Source organism: Seriola dumerili, unplaced genomic scaffold (genome assembly GCF_002260705.1).
Source record: "Seriola dumerili isolate Sdu_G_001 unplaced genomic scaffold, Sdu_1.0 BDQW01000056.1, whole genome shotgun sequence".
NCBI lineage: Eukaryota > Metazoa > Chordata > Actinopteri > Carangiformes > Carangidae > Seriola > Seriola dumerili.
In genome coordinates this window covers 2290486-2309488 of record NW_019174311.1, presented here as the reverse complement: position 1 = coordinate 2309488, position 19003 = coordinate 2290486, and the positions used below count along the sequence as shown (strand labels likewise).

Here is a 19003-nt window from a genome sequence, read left to right as displayed (position 1 = left end):
CAGAGTTGAACTTCCCCACCTTCCTTCACACACCTATCCCCCCCAAGATAAAGGGAATAATCCCACCTTGACTCCGCCTGGATCTCCGTTTTCCTCCATGTGTTCATAAAACATGTACGATACCTGTCGCAGCTCCCCGACAACGCTGTGACAAGTGCACTCTGACTCCACCACCTGCAGAAGATATTGGGGGTGGTGTGTGTGTGTGTGTGTGTGTGTGTGTGTGTGCGTGCGCGCGTGTGGTTGAGGGGGTATGCCTGGTTAGTTTTCAGTGACTGTTTTCACACATAAAATAAATGCCTGGACTCGATCAGGCCGAGTGTTTTAAGTTATAAACTGGAAGCAGAGGAGGCAGCAGCTGTAGATGTGGAGAGTGAGGAATGGATAAGATTCAGCTTTTTATTTTATAAACTCTTACGGTGGACATTATCACATTATTTGCTTCTGAGTCTCTCAGTGTGAATTACAGAAAATACATAACAAGAACTGCATTTGCATAAACAGTCTCTTTCCCCACTCTCACAATCAGCAAATACATTTACATAAGCAGTAGCCACAGTTTTGAGTTTTTATTTCAGGCATGTGGAACAGGGTTTTTAAACATAAGTCAAGGTTTGATACATTATTTTTAGGCGAGGCACTAGCAGGCATTGTTATTCTAAAGCAGGCGTAGCTTGTGAAGAGGTTAAACTCACACCTTGGCTGTTACCTCAAGCTGTTACCTCAACCATGCATTCGCCTAAAACGGTTACCGTATTTGTACAAAGAGGCACATGGCAGTTCTTCCACACCTCCAACCAGACCCTTTACATATATATTTACTCACCAAACTTGGCACCTGCATCCCCACCCACGAAAATACACCTTCCGCACGCGTTCACCCAGACAACAAGAACATGACCATTCACACTTTACGAGCTGGGGAGAAAACACTACCATGCCTTTTCAAGCAGCCAGTTAGAGAAGTTCACGAACTTTGCACATCTAAAAACGTCAGTTGGCTTGTTGGTTCTTCTCCATCACACCTTGATTTCCTTCAGCAGACATTTGACTGTGATTAGGAGCACCGAGAGTCAAGCTAGAGGTCAGCGCTGAACTCAGGCCAGGCTGATTGGGAGTTGTAATTAGAGGAGTTGCTCTGTCTCAGGCCAGTTCTCCCCGGAGGATTCGCACAGGCTCAGTATCACATGCAGCGCTGGGCCGTAATCGGAGCTTCAACCCCAGCTTGGTGGAAGGGGGTTAACTTAGGGGTTTCAGCCGAGCCGCCCCCAGGTTCCCCAGCACCATCAAACTCCACCACACACACACAGATGCCAATGCACACACACAAATGCAGTCAAAGGAGCCAAGAGGAGAAGACAACATGTCTGGCCTTTAAAATGGATACAGTCTCTTTGCAATCTGCTATTTCATAAATATACTCAATATTCATAAATAAACTGTTGTTAATTTGTCTAATGTCTTTATGTTCTTTTGGCAAATTTTAGGACTTAATATATTAATGTACTTTGTATATTTTATATTTATATAATTTATTTAATATATTATTAGAATATATATATATCTATATATAGAATTATTTTTTATATATACTTTATATATATAATATATATAATTTACACTTTTGTGAAGAGTGAGGTCCCATTTTTCTCTTCAGCAAAACATAAAGCTTTGTTACTCCTTCCTGATTTTTGCTCCACAATAAGCCCCTCTTCTTTTCGTCTCCTCCTCCTCCTCTTCCTCCTTCACCTCTATCTCCATCCTCCATTCTCTGTGAAAGCACGTAACATGAAACCTGCTCTCGGAGTCTCAGGGGGGTGTTGGGGTTACAAAAGGTGATCAATATGTGCCAGAGAAAGTCTTTAGACAAGTGAAAGAGGCCACAGTTTGCGTCCTCCCTTCTCCTTTCCCTCTTTCCTCTTCAAGTTGTCGGGATTAACAAGGTTAGGTGGTCGTAACACCCACTGACATGTTGCCTCTGTGTGTCTTAAGGTTGACTAACATCAATCTCCTGGTATTGCCTTCTTATACCCAGATCTGGCATTTTAAAATTTTACATTTTCATCTGCCTAGAAGCTCCTTGGAAAATAACATTTTTACAAACGTGATTTGGTAGTTGACAATAACATGTTTGTCATGAATATTTATTTTTCCCTTTTTAAATCTAACTTGTCTTTCTCCAACAGGTGGTGGATGACATGGGCAACGTCAAGTTTGCGCTGGACACAGGCCCAGATGCCACCAGCAACAGCTGGCTCAAATACGTCCGCTCTGCCCCGTCATTTGAGGAGCAGAACCTCACCGCCTGTCACCTCACCGGAGACCAGGTGAGTGACGCGGCAGAGATGTCTCGGCTGGAACTGTAGTCCAGATATGAGAGAAACTGGACCGAGTTGTCAGCAAGAGGCGAGAAGCGAGGGGGAGCGGCTGTTATTGCTTCCCATCCACTAAGAGTTGACCGTCGGTTGATCGGTGTGAATGTGTGGGAGCACGCTTGTGTGTGTGTGTGTGTGTGTGTGTGTGTGTGGTAGCAAAATGTGTGTGCTGGTAATGACCAAGCAATGGCTCTATTGTGTGTCTGTGGCTTGGCCAGTTGCCAGTGCTGTTAGGAAATGACCCATGTAAAGAGGCTGAAGAATAGCCTGACACTCCTGAGTCCCATAATAACCATTATCCAGGGCCTGGTCCTCTTCTGTGGAGGCAGCAGTTTCTCTCCCTTTTGGCTTCCTCTGTCCCGTCCCCTCTCTCTCACTCTCTCTCTCTAAAGAACCTTGGGTAAGGCATCAGATACTTTTGGAAAGTTTCCCAGCCGGTGCCCATAAAACCCCAACTGCTTAACTAGGCCCTAACTCCAACCCCATGCAATGTGTGTGCCACAACTTACTGCTGCAATATATTAGCATATTTCTCTGTTTCTGTTTTTCCCGCAGAAGCTACTTTTTTTCTGCTTTGCTTTGCTGACTCTTGTCCCAGTTTCTGCAAATGAAACACCAGCGGCGTGACTCTGCCGTTATTTGACACACATTTCAATTTCAGTACAGCTTGGACTATTATGATAACTATACTATAAGATCAGAATTTTAATAAGACAAAAAATGTATCAAAACAAACACCAAGAAACAAAGCAAGACAAGAGAATAAAAAGCGCTGGAATATAACATGAGATGGCATTATGACAATATCCAAATGCATCCATATGACTCGCCTGAGTGTTTCCACATTCCTGTCACTCTGCTCTTATTTGTTTCCTAATCCCTGCCTACACGGCTCTTTCCCCCTCCTGTCTCGGTCTCTAGCCGCCTGTTCCACGTTGTCTTTGTCTTCTTTCTCTGTCCTCATGTCTTGATCTGCCACCTGTCACTCCGTCACACCGAGGGGACAGTCTAGTGTGGCCATTTAAGCTTCAGACATTAAGCCTGACCGATAGAGAGAAAGGAGGCTTGGACCAAGTAAGAGAGGGAACACACAGGGGCCTCTGAGATTGACAAGCACCAATTGGCTGGCAACACCAACCCACCTAATCCTTTTAAGATTTTCACATCAGTGCCCCCTGCCACTGCCACACAATGTCAAAGAAAGAATCAGGGCACCGGTGAAAATTGTGAAGAATTATCGGATGCAGAAAAGGCCACGTGTGCGATTGCTTTTTAATGTATTTTGTGGTTGTTTGTACTTAGCAAATGGCTTTGCTTTTGTAGTGGCTCACAGGTATGACCCTATGATTTATTTACAAACACTGCGCACACATACATACACCCACTCAGTGCTAAAATGTATAATTTAACAGACTATTCAGTGATTTTCTTTTCTTTTCTTTTTTTGTTTTGTATAGGCATGCACAATGCATGAGTTTATGGAAATATGCACACAGAGCAAATTCAAATGCACAGAGTAACCTTTTAAAAAGCAAGTGGATAATTTATTTGTTTATTTGTTTGGCATTAATGATGTACGATGAACAAATGTATGCCTGATAATGCATAATTTAGATCATTTTTTGTATTTGTTTCCACACACATCAGGTGCATACAGTGTTTTTTGTAGTTTTTCTAGAAAAAGCATGTACCAGTGCTTTGTGTAGGTATCTGCAGAGAAACAACTGCTCTCACTCAGTCCTGTTTGCAGTTTCTTAATGTAATATTCAGGCTCCCTAAATGATGGCCACAAAAACAAGGCAAATCAACAGTTTACCATTTGTGTGTGTGTGTGTGTGTGTGTGTGTGTGTGTGTGTGTGTGTGTGTGTGTGTGTCTAACCCAATGAAAAAGTTCTCATTTAGAATGCCAAGAATCACCCAAAACTGGTGTGTAAACCGATCCCATTCAGTGATTCTAAGGCCAAGTATGATGGAAACGGCTGAGAGAGCGCAATGGGTGGTGTGTGTGTGTGTGTGTGTGTGAGTGTGTGTGTGAATTGGGTGGGTAAGACATGGGGGTTTGAAAAGAAGACGAACCTTGTCCACCTTCTTGTCAGTACTTCATCTTTTGTGGTTTGGAGTGGAGCCCTTTCCAACGCTGTTTGATCTGCCCTTCTACCCCCGAACGGATCCATCAATAAATAGACACTGTTGTTTGTTCGTTTGTGTGTGTGTGTGTGTGTGTGTGTGTGTATGAGGCCACAGTGGGGGATTATTGCGGGCCCTACGGCTGGCATTGATCGATGAGACATCTGTCCCCTGAACACTGGACAGAGATGGGAAGAGGTCAAAACAGGTCTGAGTGTGCAGGCCTTACTGTAGAGTACACACACACACACACACACACACACACACACACAAAGATTCATAAAGACTGAAAATGCTGTAAACATTAGAAAAATTAATTAGAAATGTAATTAAAATTTCCTTATTTATTAACTGGCCATATTCGTTCAAAAAGATTAATATATTTGCTGATCTATAATCTTGTCATAAAAGGAGGAAGATGTGTCATTAATAACAAGCTATTTTATCAGCTGTAAAATAAACAGAATACAAGATATATTGCATGGACTATAAAATTGTGAAAGTGTTTAAACACGATATTGCGATGTTGTTCATATAAAAGATTCCTTTTTTTTCTCCAGTGCACATATTCCTATCATGTCCCCTGCAGTGTTTCCTTCTTTGTTTTTTCCGCAACAAACACAATTAAGATGACTGAGGAAAACTCAAATAATGATATTAATAATAACAATAGCTTTAAAAAATAACCGTTTGATGATGGATGAATAAAAAGACATTTTCATCATTTTTCACAAGTCCTATTAAAATATAGTTTTACCAAGTTACTGGTTTAACCCCATTTAATCCAAACTTGACCTCCGAGTCCAAAGAGATGTTGTGGTGAGGCCAGACTGGAAGAAAGTGAACGAAATAATATTTCGAACAAAAGTTAAACAACATTGCGCATCGATAACAGTCGATATTGATACACTTTCTGTGCTTATCTATATGTTCGTGTGCGCGTGTGTGTATTCGACCGTCCTACGGACAAGTGTGTGTGTGAAAGTAATAGAGTGAGTGCAAGTCTGTCAGGCTGTTTTATCCATTATTTACATCAATAATAGATTTATCAAGCGGCCAAATCGGCGGCTGGGATCGGAGATGCGGGGAGGGGTCTGCGCCGCAGATCCCTCAATCCTTTTGGCTGGAGATAAGACGAGGAGGAGTGGCCGACGGGTAACCGAGAGAGCACCAAGGGGCAATAGGGAATCACTAATGAGAGAGAGAGCCCGAAAGAGAGAAAGAGAGAGAAAGAGAGAGCGAGAGACTCATCATCATCATCAAAGACGCGCTCAGTGACTAGATTAGAGAGTAGCCCAGCAGAGGAGCGTCGGGCTTCATCCAGCCAGAGGGAACGATCACCGACCGTCCGCAGCGCTCCTGGCTGCTCCGCGACCTTCTCTCCCCGGCCCTGTCCGCTCCAGTGCCCCGCTCCCTCTCCGGTAGACCTACTATGGGTTGTGTCGCCAACTCCACCGGGACTGAAGTGCTACTGCAGTTGGAGGCTCTCCGCAGCGCCGCGCAACTTTCTCAACTCTTCCGTCTCACGGAGAAAAGAAAGGTCAGGTCGAAAAAGTGTAGAGAGGCTTCCGCCGCGTAGCCTAACTGTTGTATATTAATAATAATAAAAATAATAGTAATAATAATAATAATAACAACAACAATAATAATAATAATAATAATGATAATAATAATAACAATAATAATAATAGTAATATTTTAACCCTGGTCCTGGTCTCATCTTAAGCTCAGCAAGTCTTGGAAGTTATTTTCACTTGCCTGCTCCTCTGCGTTTGTGTGTGTGTGTGTGTGTGTGTGTGTGTGTGTGTGTGTGTGTGTGTGTGTGTGAATGAGTGTGCTCTGCCTTCCTCGTTGTATTGATACCGTTGAGTTGGTGCAGAGCGCCCCCATGTGTTCATAGACCACATTTTCTGCATGCAGCTTGAAGTGGGCTTTTTCTTGCGCTGTGGTTTATTTATTTTGTATTAAAACATGTTCATTGTGACCCGGCTGAATGAATAGTGTTTAGACTGCACGTGAATGTATAAGCTTAGTTTTGTGCACAGATTGTCTAGATGTTGGATACAGACTGCCAGAGGCCTGGACACTGAATGGCCTCGAATTTTGTCATAATTTTATTCTTGTTTTCTGTTTTCCTCATCTTTATCATAGCAAAAAAAAAACAAAAAAAAAAAACTTCGTAGTTCAGTAATTATTTATTCTCGATCACACAAATTAAACTACCTCAGTTAAATGAATCGTTTTGTGCAGATAAAGAGCCGACATTTCCCGGTTTGCTGCAGCTGTAAATAAAAGACGTAGGAGAGCAGCTGGGCTGTTTGATGTTTATTTTCGTTTGATCCACCACTTTTCTTTCAGACTGTTTACACTCATTACAGCAGCATTTGTATCGTCTGGATTTCTTCTGCACTTTCCCTCTTTTCATGTTTGAGTAATTCTTTGTGAAAGTACACAGATCCAGATTTTTATGTTTTATTTTAAGTGATTTGTGATGAGGGGAAAATTATTATTTTATATTCGTTTTGTTTATTTTATAAAGTTTGAGTCATTGTGGCACAAATCATTGTGTTGTATCATAGGCTATATTAAAATAAAATAACCTCTCACAGCACGGCTTTTAATTAGTAAGAATAAATTGTTAATATTTGAATATTTCAGATGATGTATGATCTTTGAATAACTCTGCTGCAGCCTGATAATGTAGTTTATTTTAGGCATGCATTTTGTTTTATTTTCTTAATAACAGCTATAGGTAGGCTATTAATATGCTAATATCATCAACTTCAACACAAGGCCCTTCCTGTAACTGCTATAATATATACGTGAGGGTCCAGACTTATTAAAACCATCTTGACCTTAAGTTAAAGTCTCTCTCTCTCTCTCTCTCTCTCTCTCTCTCTCTCTCTCTCTCTCTCTCTCTCTCTCTCTCTCCTCAGATTTATTATAAAGCTGTGCGGGACATTGAGGCAGGGGAGGAGCTTTTAGTGTATATGAAGGACGGTGTTTTCCCCGAGGGATCCATGGCACCCAACCTACAAGGTAAGATTAATGCGCGTCATTAGCGCACATTTTAAACAAACTCCAACCTGCATCCTGTGCTGCTTTCGCGGCCAACACACTCCATAACCCAGCTAATGTGACGGGAAAAAAGACACCATCTGTCCCTCCAAGAATTTTTTTTCTTTTCCTCAAGAAATGTGAATTATTCGAATCATAAATTTCCAGCATGGAATTAAGCATCTGGTCGAAGGCCGTTCTGGACCTGTCATTTAAAATAGGCCTGCCAATAATGAAGGCTACATCAAGAGTCTGGTCTGAATTGCGCACTCACAATGCTGCAATGTAATGCGCCCCTTTGCCTGAAACAGTGTGTTAGGGCGTCATTTGGCACTTGTCATATTCCATCCAAACTAAGTCGAACTTTTCTGTAAATGGAAAGCCAGAGACCAAACACGTCATACAGGAGCACTCGTGACCTTTAGGCTGAGAGTTTACAGTTATTATTTATCGGCCAAAGAATGATGATAATATCATTGTATTACTCAGTCAAATTTCCAGTTTGTCCCCATTAATAATTCAGCCTAAGCGTTTTTGAAAGTTTTAGTGGACTTCAGGATCTTTAGCGTCTCTGTCTCTGCCATGCGTTCATTCAATCGATGCCCCGGAGAATCGGCCCGTGTTTTTATTTATTTATTTGTTAGTTTATTTATTAACATATTTAATTATTTAATAATTATAAATAAATTAATCCGATGGCAGCCTGAAATCGCCTTTTGTTATTAACGTAGTCGTCTTTTATCCGACGTGTCTAGTTGAAGAGCGGGCTTTTTAAATCCGAATTAGATGTTGAGATAAAAAAATCCATCGAACGAATTAATTTCTGTGTATTTTTGTTTAATCTTTGTTTTTCACTGTAATATCACTAAAACCCGCAGCGTCGCCTGTGTGAAGTGTTGTAGCTGTACACACTGTTGTCTCTGCAAATTGGCTCACGTTTCAAAGTGCGTCACCCCCCCCCCCGATTGGGTAACCCGACTCACTGTACTCACTACCTTTCAACCGTGTCTCTACACGTCAGACTGAATATGTTCAATATTTTATCTCATCATCTAACTTGGACAGCTGTTCAATGTCGATCTGGGCTTTTCTTTCAAAGTTCACTTGAGCGTAAAAGGGGCCGTAGTTCCGCTGTATTTCTTTCAACATCTTGGACTTATTGTGGTGAACTGCTGTTGTCAGGTAACATTGTTTTGTTGTGTTTCCAGTCTTTCTGGAACCACGGACGAAAAAAAAAAAAAATCTGATTACTCTTACTTGTCATTGATTATAAAATGGTGGAGGGAGAACAAGATGTTCGTGAGATGTTCTGCAGTTCACCAGCCTCCCAACCCCACCCCCCACCCCTCCCTCCTTTACATGATGCACAGTTTATGCACAGCTCTCCATGCCAAAGGAACAGGAGGAAACAGGAGCTCGAAGCAGGCTAGATTATTGAAAAGAACCAGATTGGCATGTTGGAGGAGTGTGTCAAAGATGAAGCAGACTTGTAAATGATTTGTTCAGTTCCTCTGTGTGTGTGTATGCATGTGAATATAAAGAGAGGGAGGCAGACAGAGGGGAAAGAGAGGCTCTCCACCTGCCAGAATGTATGTGTCAGAGCCAAAGTATTTGCCGTTGTGTGTTGCTGTGAGAGAGAGATGAAGGCAGGCCGAAAAAAAAAATTACAGTTCATCTGCTTTTTGAAGATGTTTGTTTGTGAGGAAGCGAGACGAGAAGACGGAGAGGAGGGCAAAGAGAGACAGTGGAAGTCCACTCGCTGTCGGGATGAAAGTGTCTGTTTTGTTTGCTTGTCTCCATGTATTTGTGTGAGTGAGAGGGAGAAAGGTAGGAGGGCTGAGTGGGAGCTTGGCAGTGCAGCCCTGCTCTCTGTGTCTGGCTTATCGGAGAAGGAATTTGAAGTAGAGGACTTGAGGAGTCCCCTGAGACCTCACCCATGCTCCCAGATTAGCTGCTAAACTGCACATAATTGTGCTTCCCTTCGTCTCCCAGAGAGCTATTAGTCTCCCCTTTATAACCCCCCACCACCCCCCACTCCACCCCATCCCACCCAACTGCCTAGACCAGACTGACGCTGGTGTACACACGCAAGCACCTTCATTTACGTGCAGCCTCACTGAAACACACACATGCACACCTGACGATCCACTCCGATCATTTCTCAACACCCATGTTCCTGTTGCAGGAGGATCTTGCAAGTACGTCTGTGCATGGCCACCTTTAAAAAAAACAAACATTTTCTGCTGTTAAAGCCGACAGACAAAAAATATCTGAGATGTTTGAGCTTCTCAGCAAATCACAACCAACTCTCACTCTTCATGAAATATGTGCACGCTGGTGTCGAAGTGAGCTAGTTAGTTTAGCATTTAAGCTCAGTGTAATGGCCCATTGACCAGAAGGTAATTTATCCTTCTCCCCAAGATTAGACACATTGATGTTGCTACGCTAATGCCCTTTTAATGTGTCCAAGAAGTTCCAGCTGGATAAACGGTCACATGCAGTAGAAAACAGGTGAGCAATGCACTGTAAGTCAATTTTGGATAAACCCATTTATTGCAGCTTGAAATGATGGATGGGTGTGCATGGCGTGTTGGGACACCCGGGGGGGGGGGCAGCTCAGGCGTTGGCTGCTTGGGTCATGGCAAAGAGGGTATGGCAGGTTGGCGCTGAAATCACCATGGGGTTGGCGCCACTGTGCCCCTGCTTACTTCTGTTCCTTGCGGCTCATTCTTTTTGGAAAATGCTCACATAAAGACATGCACACTCACACACACATACACACATTCATGCCCCTGCACAAAGACACTCCACTGGGCTTTCCCCTGATCTGTTGAACTTGGCGTCTGACTCAGGAACTTGCTATTGAAAAAGCTGGCCCGAGTTTTATGCGTTTGACCTTGGTGGTGAGAAGTATTGTAAAGGTTATCAACATGGAAGGGGAAGACCAGCCCCTACTGTTTCCCCTGTGTGCTATTACACCTCCAGTCTCAAGCAAACACTTGCTTTAACAAGCAATTAACTGTGTTAATGAAGGCTACATGTCACTGATAATTGATTTCCATTTTATGTGAATGTCAATTGCAGGATTGTTGCTTTAACCATTTGAATGGGAGTCTATTTAGCTGTAACTAAAGATAGGCAGTAGATTTTTGTTCTTGTTCAGTGCTATGGACAGTTTTTATAGTTCTGCATTTCCAGGGAGATGTAGCCTACAGGAGATAGTAAATACTAAGATGCAAACCATCACTCGCTCATTTCTTTGTGCACAGCAAAGTTGGTACTGTCTTGACTCCCATAAAATGTAGTCATCTATGTTTGCCAGTGGATACAATTAAATATCACCCAGCAACAGTGTAAATTATCAGAGGTATCAGTTGCTGCCTTTTGTCCCACTCCAGGAATCTACATTTGGTTTATGTGAAGATAAAACTTTAGATTGTTAATCCAAGTTTTGATATTAGCTCTTTATCTTTATGTGGATTTTTTTATTTTAATTTTATGTTGATGAGAAAAAAAAATGTAAAAAAGAAGAAAAAAAAAGCAAATTTATTTTTTCATTTAAGATATTGTATTGTCTATAAGAAATAGGCTTTTAAGACTGGAAAACACCATTTTGTTAAGGGGAATAAATAAGAATTTTGTACCTTTTTTAAATTGTTAGCAGTTACACTCAGTGTCAAACACACAATATCAAACTATAACATTTAAACATTTGATTATATATTATATATATTATTATTCATATTATATGAATATTATATTATTCATATCAAAGGTGTAAAATTTTTCTTTACACAGTTAAGATTGATTTTAATGGATATTACATATTTCAGTGAGCTCAACTGTCTGACGGCTAAACAAATCTGTGTGTGTGTGTGTGTGTGTGTGTGTGTGTGTGTGTGTGTGTGTGTGTGTGTGTGTAGACGAGCAGATGTACCGCTGTGAAGACTGTGATGAGCTTTTCTCTTCAACACTTGAGCTACGGCGGCACCAGAAGTATTCGTGCTCCAGCGGCGGCTCCATCTTTGACACACTGAGAGATGACTTCAAACAGGAGCGGGAGGACAGCGACGAGCCGATCCACGAGTGTAAAGACTGCGAGAAGATCTTCCCAAATGAGTACAGGTACACAGAGACACGTGACAGCAACTCCTACCACGCCTCAGTACTCATTAAGATATGCACATTATAAGGACTTGAGTGATTTATTGAATTCACTGATGAACCTGTGCTCCCTTTATAAAGTCTGGGCCAACACATGATAGTCCACACAGAGGAGAGGGAATACAAGTGTGACCAGTGCCCCAAAGCCTTCAACTGGAAATCCAACCTCATCCGTCACCAGATGTCACATGACAGTGGCAAGCGCTTTGAGTGTGAAAACTGTGATAAGGTACAGCATACCCGGCACGTAAGTTGTGCACAGGACACACAGGCTTTATCTGCTTCAGAAATTCTGCTGGTCTTGTTTTTTAAATCAGAGTGGTACTGGATGTAGAGTTAGTCATTCGGAAAGAACAGCAACTTTACTTTAAGCAATGAGAGTGCTGTATTTTTTCATTAGCAATGAGAATAGTGAGAATGTCAAAATATAATACAAAAAGGGAAATGATTTTTTTTTTGCATTGTGAATTATTATATACTTATATTTGTATTTTTATACACTTATTTCAAATTGCAGGTGTTCACAGATCCCAGCAACCTTCAGCGCCACATCCGCTCCCAGCACGTGGGGGCACGCGCTCACACATGTCCTGAGTGTGGCAAGACCTTTGCCACCTCGTCAGGCCTCAAGCAGCATAAGCACATCCACAGCAGTGTCAAACCCTTTATCTGTAAGTGACAGCTTTGGAAGTTAATGATCACTTCATCCTTAATTGTCCATATTTTTCTGCCTATTTTCTTTCTACCTCATCTACCTCTCCATCATCCTGCACTCATCTTTCCTCTCCATCTACACTAGCTTGGTTTATATCTTCTGAACCAAGCACATGTCCACAGATCATATTTGTATTGCTTTTAATTTGATTATGTACTGTAAATAATAGATTTGACCTGTTCACTTTTTCTTTCAAGCAAAGCTTTATGACATATGGCTTAGATTATTTTGGACTACTAAAAAAAGCAAAGATAATGTTGCTACAGAATTATTAATTTTTTTTCTCTCTTTAAAGTAATTGAATACATATGGATTTTATGATCTTTATTGCATGTGTTCAGTAAATATTTGCCAGTAAAATACATCACAATGCAGATACAGTAAATCAGAAACAATGTAGCTGTTTGGTTTGATTGGTTTCATCAACAGAACGCTGCCCCCTTCCTTTTCTATCTATTTTATCAGCAGTTTCCATTAAGATGTATGTGTTGGAGTTGATTTGGTATACAGAGTTAGAGACAGTGTTAAAATGGGTTTAACCAGGCCCTGATGGGCTGCGTCTTTTTGCTCCCCCAGGCGAGGTGTGCCACAAATCCTACACCCAGTTCTCCAACCTCTGCCGCCACAAGCGTATGCATGCTGACTGCCGTACCCAGATCAAATGCAAGGACTGTGGGCAGTTGTTCAGCACTACCTCCTCCCTCAACAAGCATCGCCGTTTCTGTGAGGGCAAAAACCATTATGGCTCTCCTGCAGGGATGTTCAACCCTGGCATCCCCATGAGCTCTAGTCCCATCATGGCCAAGGCCAAGTCCCATCATTCCCACCTTCCAGGTCTAAACCAGTCAGGTTTAGGATTCACTGACTACTTTCCGTCCAGACCTCACCCTCACGCTGGCTTGCCCTTCTCCCCAGGACCCCATGGTTTCCCATCACTCCCACATGGTTTCCCAGGTATCTTCCCCCCATCACTGTATCCTCGGCCACCTTTATTGCCGGCCAGTTCGTTGATAAAGAGCCCGCTGAGCAGCAGCAGTCAGGAGGTGAAGCTGCCGCGGAGTCCCCTAGATGTACCTCCACTGTCCCTGGTTAGTTCCACAAACAGTAATGGAGGCAATGGTTTGAGTCAGGTGGAAGACAAAGAGAAAGAGAACAAATTGGATTTGTCTTCTAGTGGAGAAGCCAAGCCAAAATCTAAGATGGCAGACATGTCTGACGGTAGTGATCTTGAAGACGTTAATACCACAAGTGGGACAGATTTGGACACCACCACTGGTACTGCTTCAGGTGATGGCTCTGACCTGGAGAGCGATGGAGAGAGTGAACGCGAGCGAAGTGGTAAAAGAAGGAAGCCATCTGGGGCCATATCAAGTCAAGAAGCCCACCAGTTAGAAGACACGAACAGTGCACTGATATCAGCCGTGTCTAGTTCGGGGAACCTCGCAATCGATCGTCCATTTCTCTCTTCTGCATCATCCCAGCACTCCTTCTTCCCTCCGCCCGACGAGCAAGCCCTCCCACCTGCCACCTCAAATGCCAATGCAGCCACCACTGATTCCATCAAAGCCATCGCTTCTATTGCTGAGAAATATTTTGGTCCAGGTTTGATTGGTCTTCATCAGGAGAAGAAGATGGGTCCACTGCCCTACCATTCCATGTTTCCCTTCCAGTTCCTGCCCAACTTCCACAACTCCCTCTATCCCTTTAGTGCTGATCGAGGCGCCCTTAATCCTAGCCTGTTCTTTAAGGCAGAACCCAAGTCACCCCGCGAGCAGCTGCACAAGATAGTCTCTGGTGCCCCGGGGGCTCCTGCTCCCACAGCAGAGTCACCATTTGATCTCACCACAAAGCCCAAGGAGACCAAGTTAGCTCTTCCCACCCCAACAAACCCCTCAAACCCCAACAGTAGTACTGGGAGCAGTAGTGGACCTTTAGCAATATCTAGCAGTGAAGAACAGCCATTGGACCTCAGCATTGGCAGCCGGAGCCGAGGAGGTCATAATGGTGTGTCAGCTGAGCCACATAATCGAAAGAACCACGTCTATGGAGTTGGAAAGGGGATCTCCATCAAGGATGAAACCCCAGCTGGATTTCCACACCCCCACTCCCAGTCATTGCACCAATCCTCCATCTCCCAGCACCAGCAGCCCCAGGCACAGCCTCACCAGCCTCCACCCCTACACTATGCCAAGCCCTCAGCATTCTTCATGGACCCCATATACAGGTATTTCAGCCCCGATTAGACCAGGAACTGATATTCCCACACGAGTAATATCAAGGCTTATGTACACACATTGAATAAGGTAGAAGTTGGTGATTAGTATGTGGTTTGAGGCTGTGGATGAATCTGACCCTGGTACGTAACCCTCTGCCTTGTTGTTGGTCCAGCAGGGTGGAGAAGAGGAAGTTACTCGACCCCGTAGGAGCTCTGAAGGAAAAGTTCCTCAGGCCCTCACCACCACTCTTCCATCCACAGGTAGGCTTACAGCACACACACATACACACTGCAAATCTAGGGACGCACTTGGTGTAATTTTAGATAGAAACAGTAAATGGTACACGCACTTTGAACAAAAACTACAGCAAGGGAATACAAAACAGGGGAATTGACCTCCAGGTATTGCATACAGGCTGATTATTCCCAGATGCTATCAACTATTATTTTCAAACCATGTATTATGTGAAAATACCTCAGTCCTGCCTCCCACGCTGCTGCAACCTGAATTGATAGGGCCCTATGCACCATCATTCCACAGTGTTGATGTTATTTTCTCAAGGGTTCTGTATGATTTCTTCCTTTGTTTACTGAATGGCGCCTGTGTACCTCGGCACTTCTACCTTTTTCAGAAGACACAGTCTGTTATCGCAGCCCCTTTGATAATCAGTCATATTGTTTGACTGTCCCTAGACCCTCCCTGCCTCTACAAATCTTGATTACAAGGAATGATAGTATTAATAAAAGAGAGAATAATAACCGTTTGAATTGTAACAAACTACCTCTCTTGGCCACGCTAATCTTAGTTGTGGCATTGTTTCATGTGCTGCGAGCCCACAGGCCAGCTAATAACTCAATCCCCTCCAAGTTTTTTTCTCTGTGGCTGGCTGGCTGGCTAGATAATAGCACCGTGTCCATCAAGGACATCCTGTGTTTGTGTCCAGGAGAATGGGGGGCTCTCGTTGGGGAAGCAGTTTAATCTGACCTGGAAATCTGTGTCCTCAATCAACTGTGACTTTGCAATACACACACTTGGTGCATATAGACAGATAAATTTACACATGAACATATATTTGCATATAAGACGTTACACACGTGTGTGTAGTTATGTCTTTATAAATGAGTGACGTAAGAAAAGTTTTTTTTTTTGTAATTAAAATAAAAAAAATCAGATGAGATGGGAAAAATACATATGACCTTGCAGGTCTTTGAGAGTTTTTGACACAAAGGAGAGTGAGTTAATTCTCTGTATACTTTATGTCAGTTATTTAATCCATGTGTGTTACAGTGTTTGTAAATGAATACTCATAATTCATCAATATCCCCAGGATGAAAAGTTTTCACAGGCTCCCAAGTAAAAACCTCTCATATGAGAGAGTCTAAGCTGCGATCCTCCCAGTGATCCAAACACAATGCCACCTCTAATTCAGTCTCATGACGGAATCACCCCGCTCCCCCTCCACCCGTTCTCAGACTGCGAATAAACACGTCGAGACGGAGTGTCTGTCCCTGTGTCTCTCCCGTCCCGTATTCACTAAAAAGGAAGGATGTAAGCTGTTTTTGGCAAATAAACTTCTACATAACTGGTCCCCTTTGTTCACAAGCTTCTAGGGGAGGGGAAGCGGCTATCAGTTGGGGGTATCTCAAACTAAATTGTACAGCTCCAATTGGGGCTCTTGAATGCCTCATTTAGCCAGTTTGCCAGCCTGCAACTGTAGCTTCAGCAGAAGAAGGTAAGAGGTAGAGAGGGTGGGTGGAGGGGGGGTACTGGATGAATGGTACTTGAGCATTTGTGAATGTGTTACAGGTCATGGAGGTGACTCGCTTTTAGCACAAACAACAAGGCTAACCTCTGATATACTGCTTCCTCAAAGCTTCCGTTCTCTGTCTCTTTCCCTCGCTCCCTTTTTTTTCTGACATTGTGTCTTTGTTTTCAATGCTTTCTTTTCTTTTTTAACACACACACGTGTGTGTGTGTGTGTGTGTGTGTGTATATATATATATATATATATATATATATTGCTCTTACCTATTCCTTTTTTGATTTTTGCCATCTCCACATACTCTTTCCCCCCAGATGTCAGCCATGGAGACCATGACAGAGAAGTTGGAGAGCTTTGGTGCTCTAAAACTTGACGCACCGCCCAATTCGCTGCAACACTCAGCTCATCCACTGTTCAATTTCCGCTCACCACCACCTTCCCTCTCAGACGCCATCCTCCGTAAGGGCAAGGAGCGCTACGCCTGCAGGTTAGTGGAAGACAGCACCTATAAACCAATAAAAGAGCGGGATTCATGAGTGTTTGACTGAGTAGCCAGTCAAGACCTCACACAAGGAAGGCAGTTCCTGATTGTTTCACACTATCAATAACCGTAGCCTCCTTTTAAAGCCGAGAGACATTTAGCCACTCTATTCCACTCTTGTAAGAAACATGAAGGGGACACATTGGGGCATTTTGAGCTCTGACGTTCTTGAACCTCCTTCTGTTTAGCTCTAGTACAGTAGGACATAGGACATATCTGTAAGACATATCCATTACCGCATCAGGCATTGCCAGCTCCACTGGTCCGTTTAAACAGATGGCAACAACATTACAAAAAAGGAGCAGTCAGGAGGATCCTTCTTCTTGGTGACAAAAGAGACAGATAGATTAAGTAGCCAGACTGAGCTGGTGGATTGAGTCTGTTTTTCTTTTCTGGTTCAGTTGTCGAGTAAATGTAACAGTCCTCTGTAGATGTAGCCGTCAGTGCCTGGAGCCCCACCCAAGTAAAAAATCACCATCCAACATACATGACACTGTATTCTGTTACAATCAATATTTGCAGTGATGATAAAATACTTTTTTTTTTTCTGATTCTCATCCATCCATTCTTTCCGCCAGGTACTGTGGGAAAATCTTCCCTCGTTCAGCAAACCTCACCAGACACTTGCGGACACACACAGGAGAACAACCCTACAGGTACTGCATCGTATTCTATTGTAGTTCAGTCTAATCTATAATCTTTGTGAAAAGCTCTTTGCTCCCACAGATGCTCTTCTTTTTTTTGTGTCCTTGTCTCACTGCTATTCTCCACACTTGGCATCCCTCTGCTGGCCTTTCTCTGTGGGACTTTATTCTGTTTGCTTGGGTGAATCAACAGAGACATAGGGCCTGTTCATTTTAGTTTTATTTGTTAAGATATGCAGTAATTTATCTGTGTTTTATTTTAATGCAGGTACAAAATTAGGGATGCATCTATACAATCTGCGGAATTAGTATCGGGTTCCAATACTGACCTTATCAGTAACATTCATTAAGTCACGGTGGGCGGCCGTCTCTGTATTTTTTAGACCACAGCTGGCCCAGTTTTCCTTATGTAAAAGTGATTCCAATGGCTGGGAAATTGTTATTGCCCGATGGGGCTCTGAATTGAGGGATTGGGTTGGTGCATCCGTTGAAAAAATTTTAAAAAAAAAACAAAAAACATAAACATAAATATTGAAAATGATGTTTAAAAAACAACACTGGCAACACAACCGTTACATAGTTTGAATTATTATATTATTATAAGTTTTTTAACCGACTCTGCAGAACTCATTTGCTATCAGTCTTTCCATTACTCTCTTCAATCCAGTTACTGAACAATTTATGTTCTGAACAATTTATGTTCAAAAACCAAGTCTATGTTGTGCTCCTCCCAAAAAATGTTAAAAAACCAATTTGCAGTCTGCAAAACCATGAACCCTGCCTTCCTATGTGGCCGAAAAGCAGTCATTGCTCACTATGCCGCGCTGCCTCACTTTTACATTCTTCTGTTCTCCTTTGGCAGGTGTAAATACTGTGACCGCTCATTCAGCATCTCATCCAATCTTCAACGCCACGTTCGCAACATCCATAACAAGGAGAAACCCTTCAAGTGTCACTTGTGCAACCGCTGCTTTGGTCAGCAAACCAACCTCGACCGCCATCTCAAGAAGCACGAGCATGAGAACATTCCTGGTCAGTCTGCAACATCCATGACTCAGTTTTCTGTGAGAAAAGTGGGTCTGTGAGAACTGCAATGTAGTTATTAAACAGGGACTGGTTATTTTGTGTTATGTTAATGGACTGGATAATGAATGGCTCACATTACCCATTTGGAAAATTTTAAATCTTCACCTCAATAAATGTTTAGTTTGGTATTGTGAATGATTTAAAGTGGGAAAACCACTTAATTGAAGTATTCACACTTGCTTTTCCTACTGCATTGCCAAAAACAGCTTTTTTAGATCCATCATGAAAGTACGCCCCTCTGGAAGGATGGAAAACAAAGTTTTTGAACTGAGCGATTGCATGTTTGAGCACTTACATCCGACTGATCTGTGCTTC

General features: G+C 42.7%; 1 protein-coding gene across 1 annotated transcript in view; it reads left to right on the top strand.

Moving 5' to 3' along the window:
- The window catches only part of prdm16 (PR/SET domain 16), a 122751-nt gene that overhangs the window by 94240 nt on the left and 9508 nt on the right, over positions 1-19003 (top strand). Inside the window, exons 3-12 of the mRNA XM_022741628.1 lie at positions 2187-2327; positions 7440-7542; positions 11484-11685; positions 11806-11953; positions 12242-12395; positions 13016-14663; positions 14828-14915; positions 16732-16904; positions 17537-17614; positions 18465-18634. Of these exons, the coding sequence (XP_022597349.1) occupies positions 2187-2327; positions 7440-7542; positions 11484-11685; positions 11806-11953; positions 12242-12395; positions 13016-14663; positions 14828-14915; positions 16732-16904; positions 17537-17614; positions 18465-18634 (2905 nt within the window). The remainder of the gene's footprint in view (positions 1-2186; positions 2328-7439; positions 7543-11483; positions 11686-11805; positions 11954-12241; positions 12396-13015; positions 14664-14827; positions 14916-16731; positions 16905-17536; positions 17615-18464; positions 18635-19003) is intronic.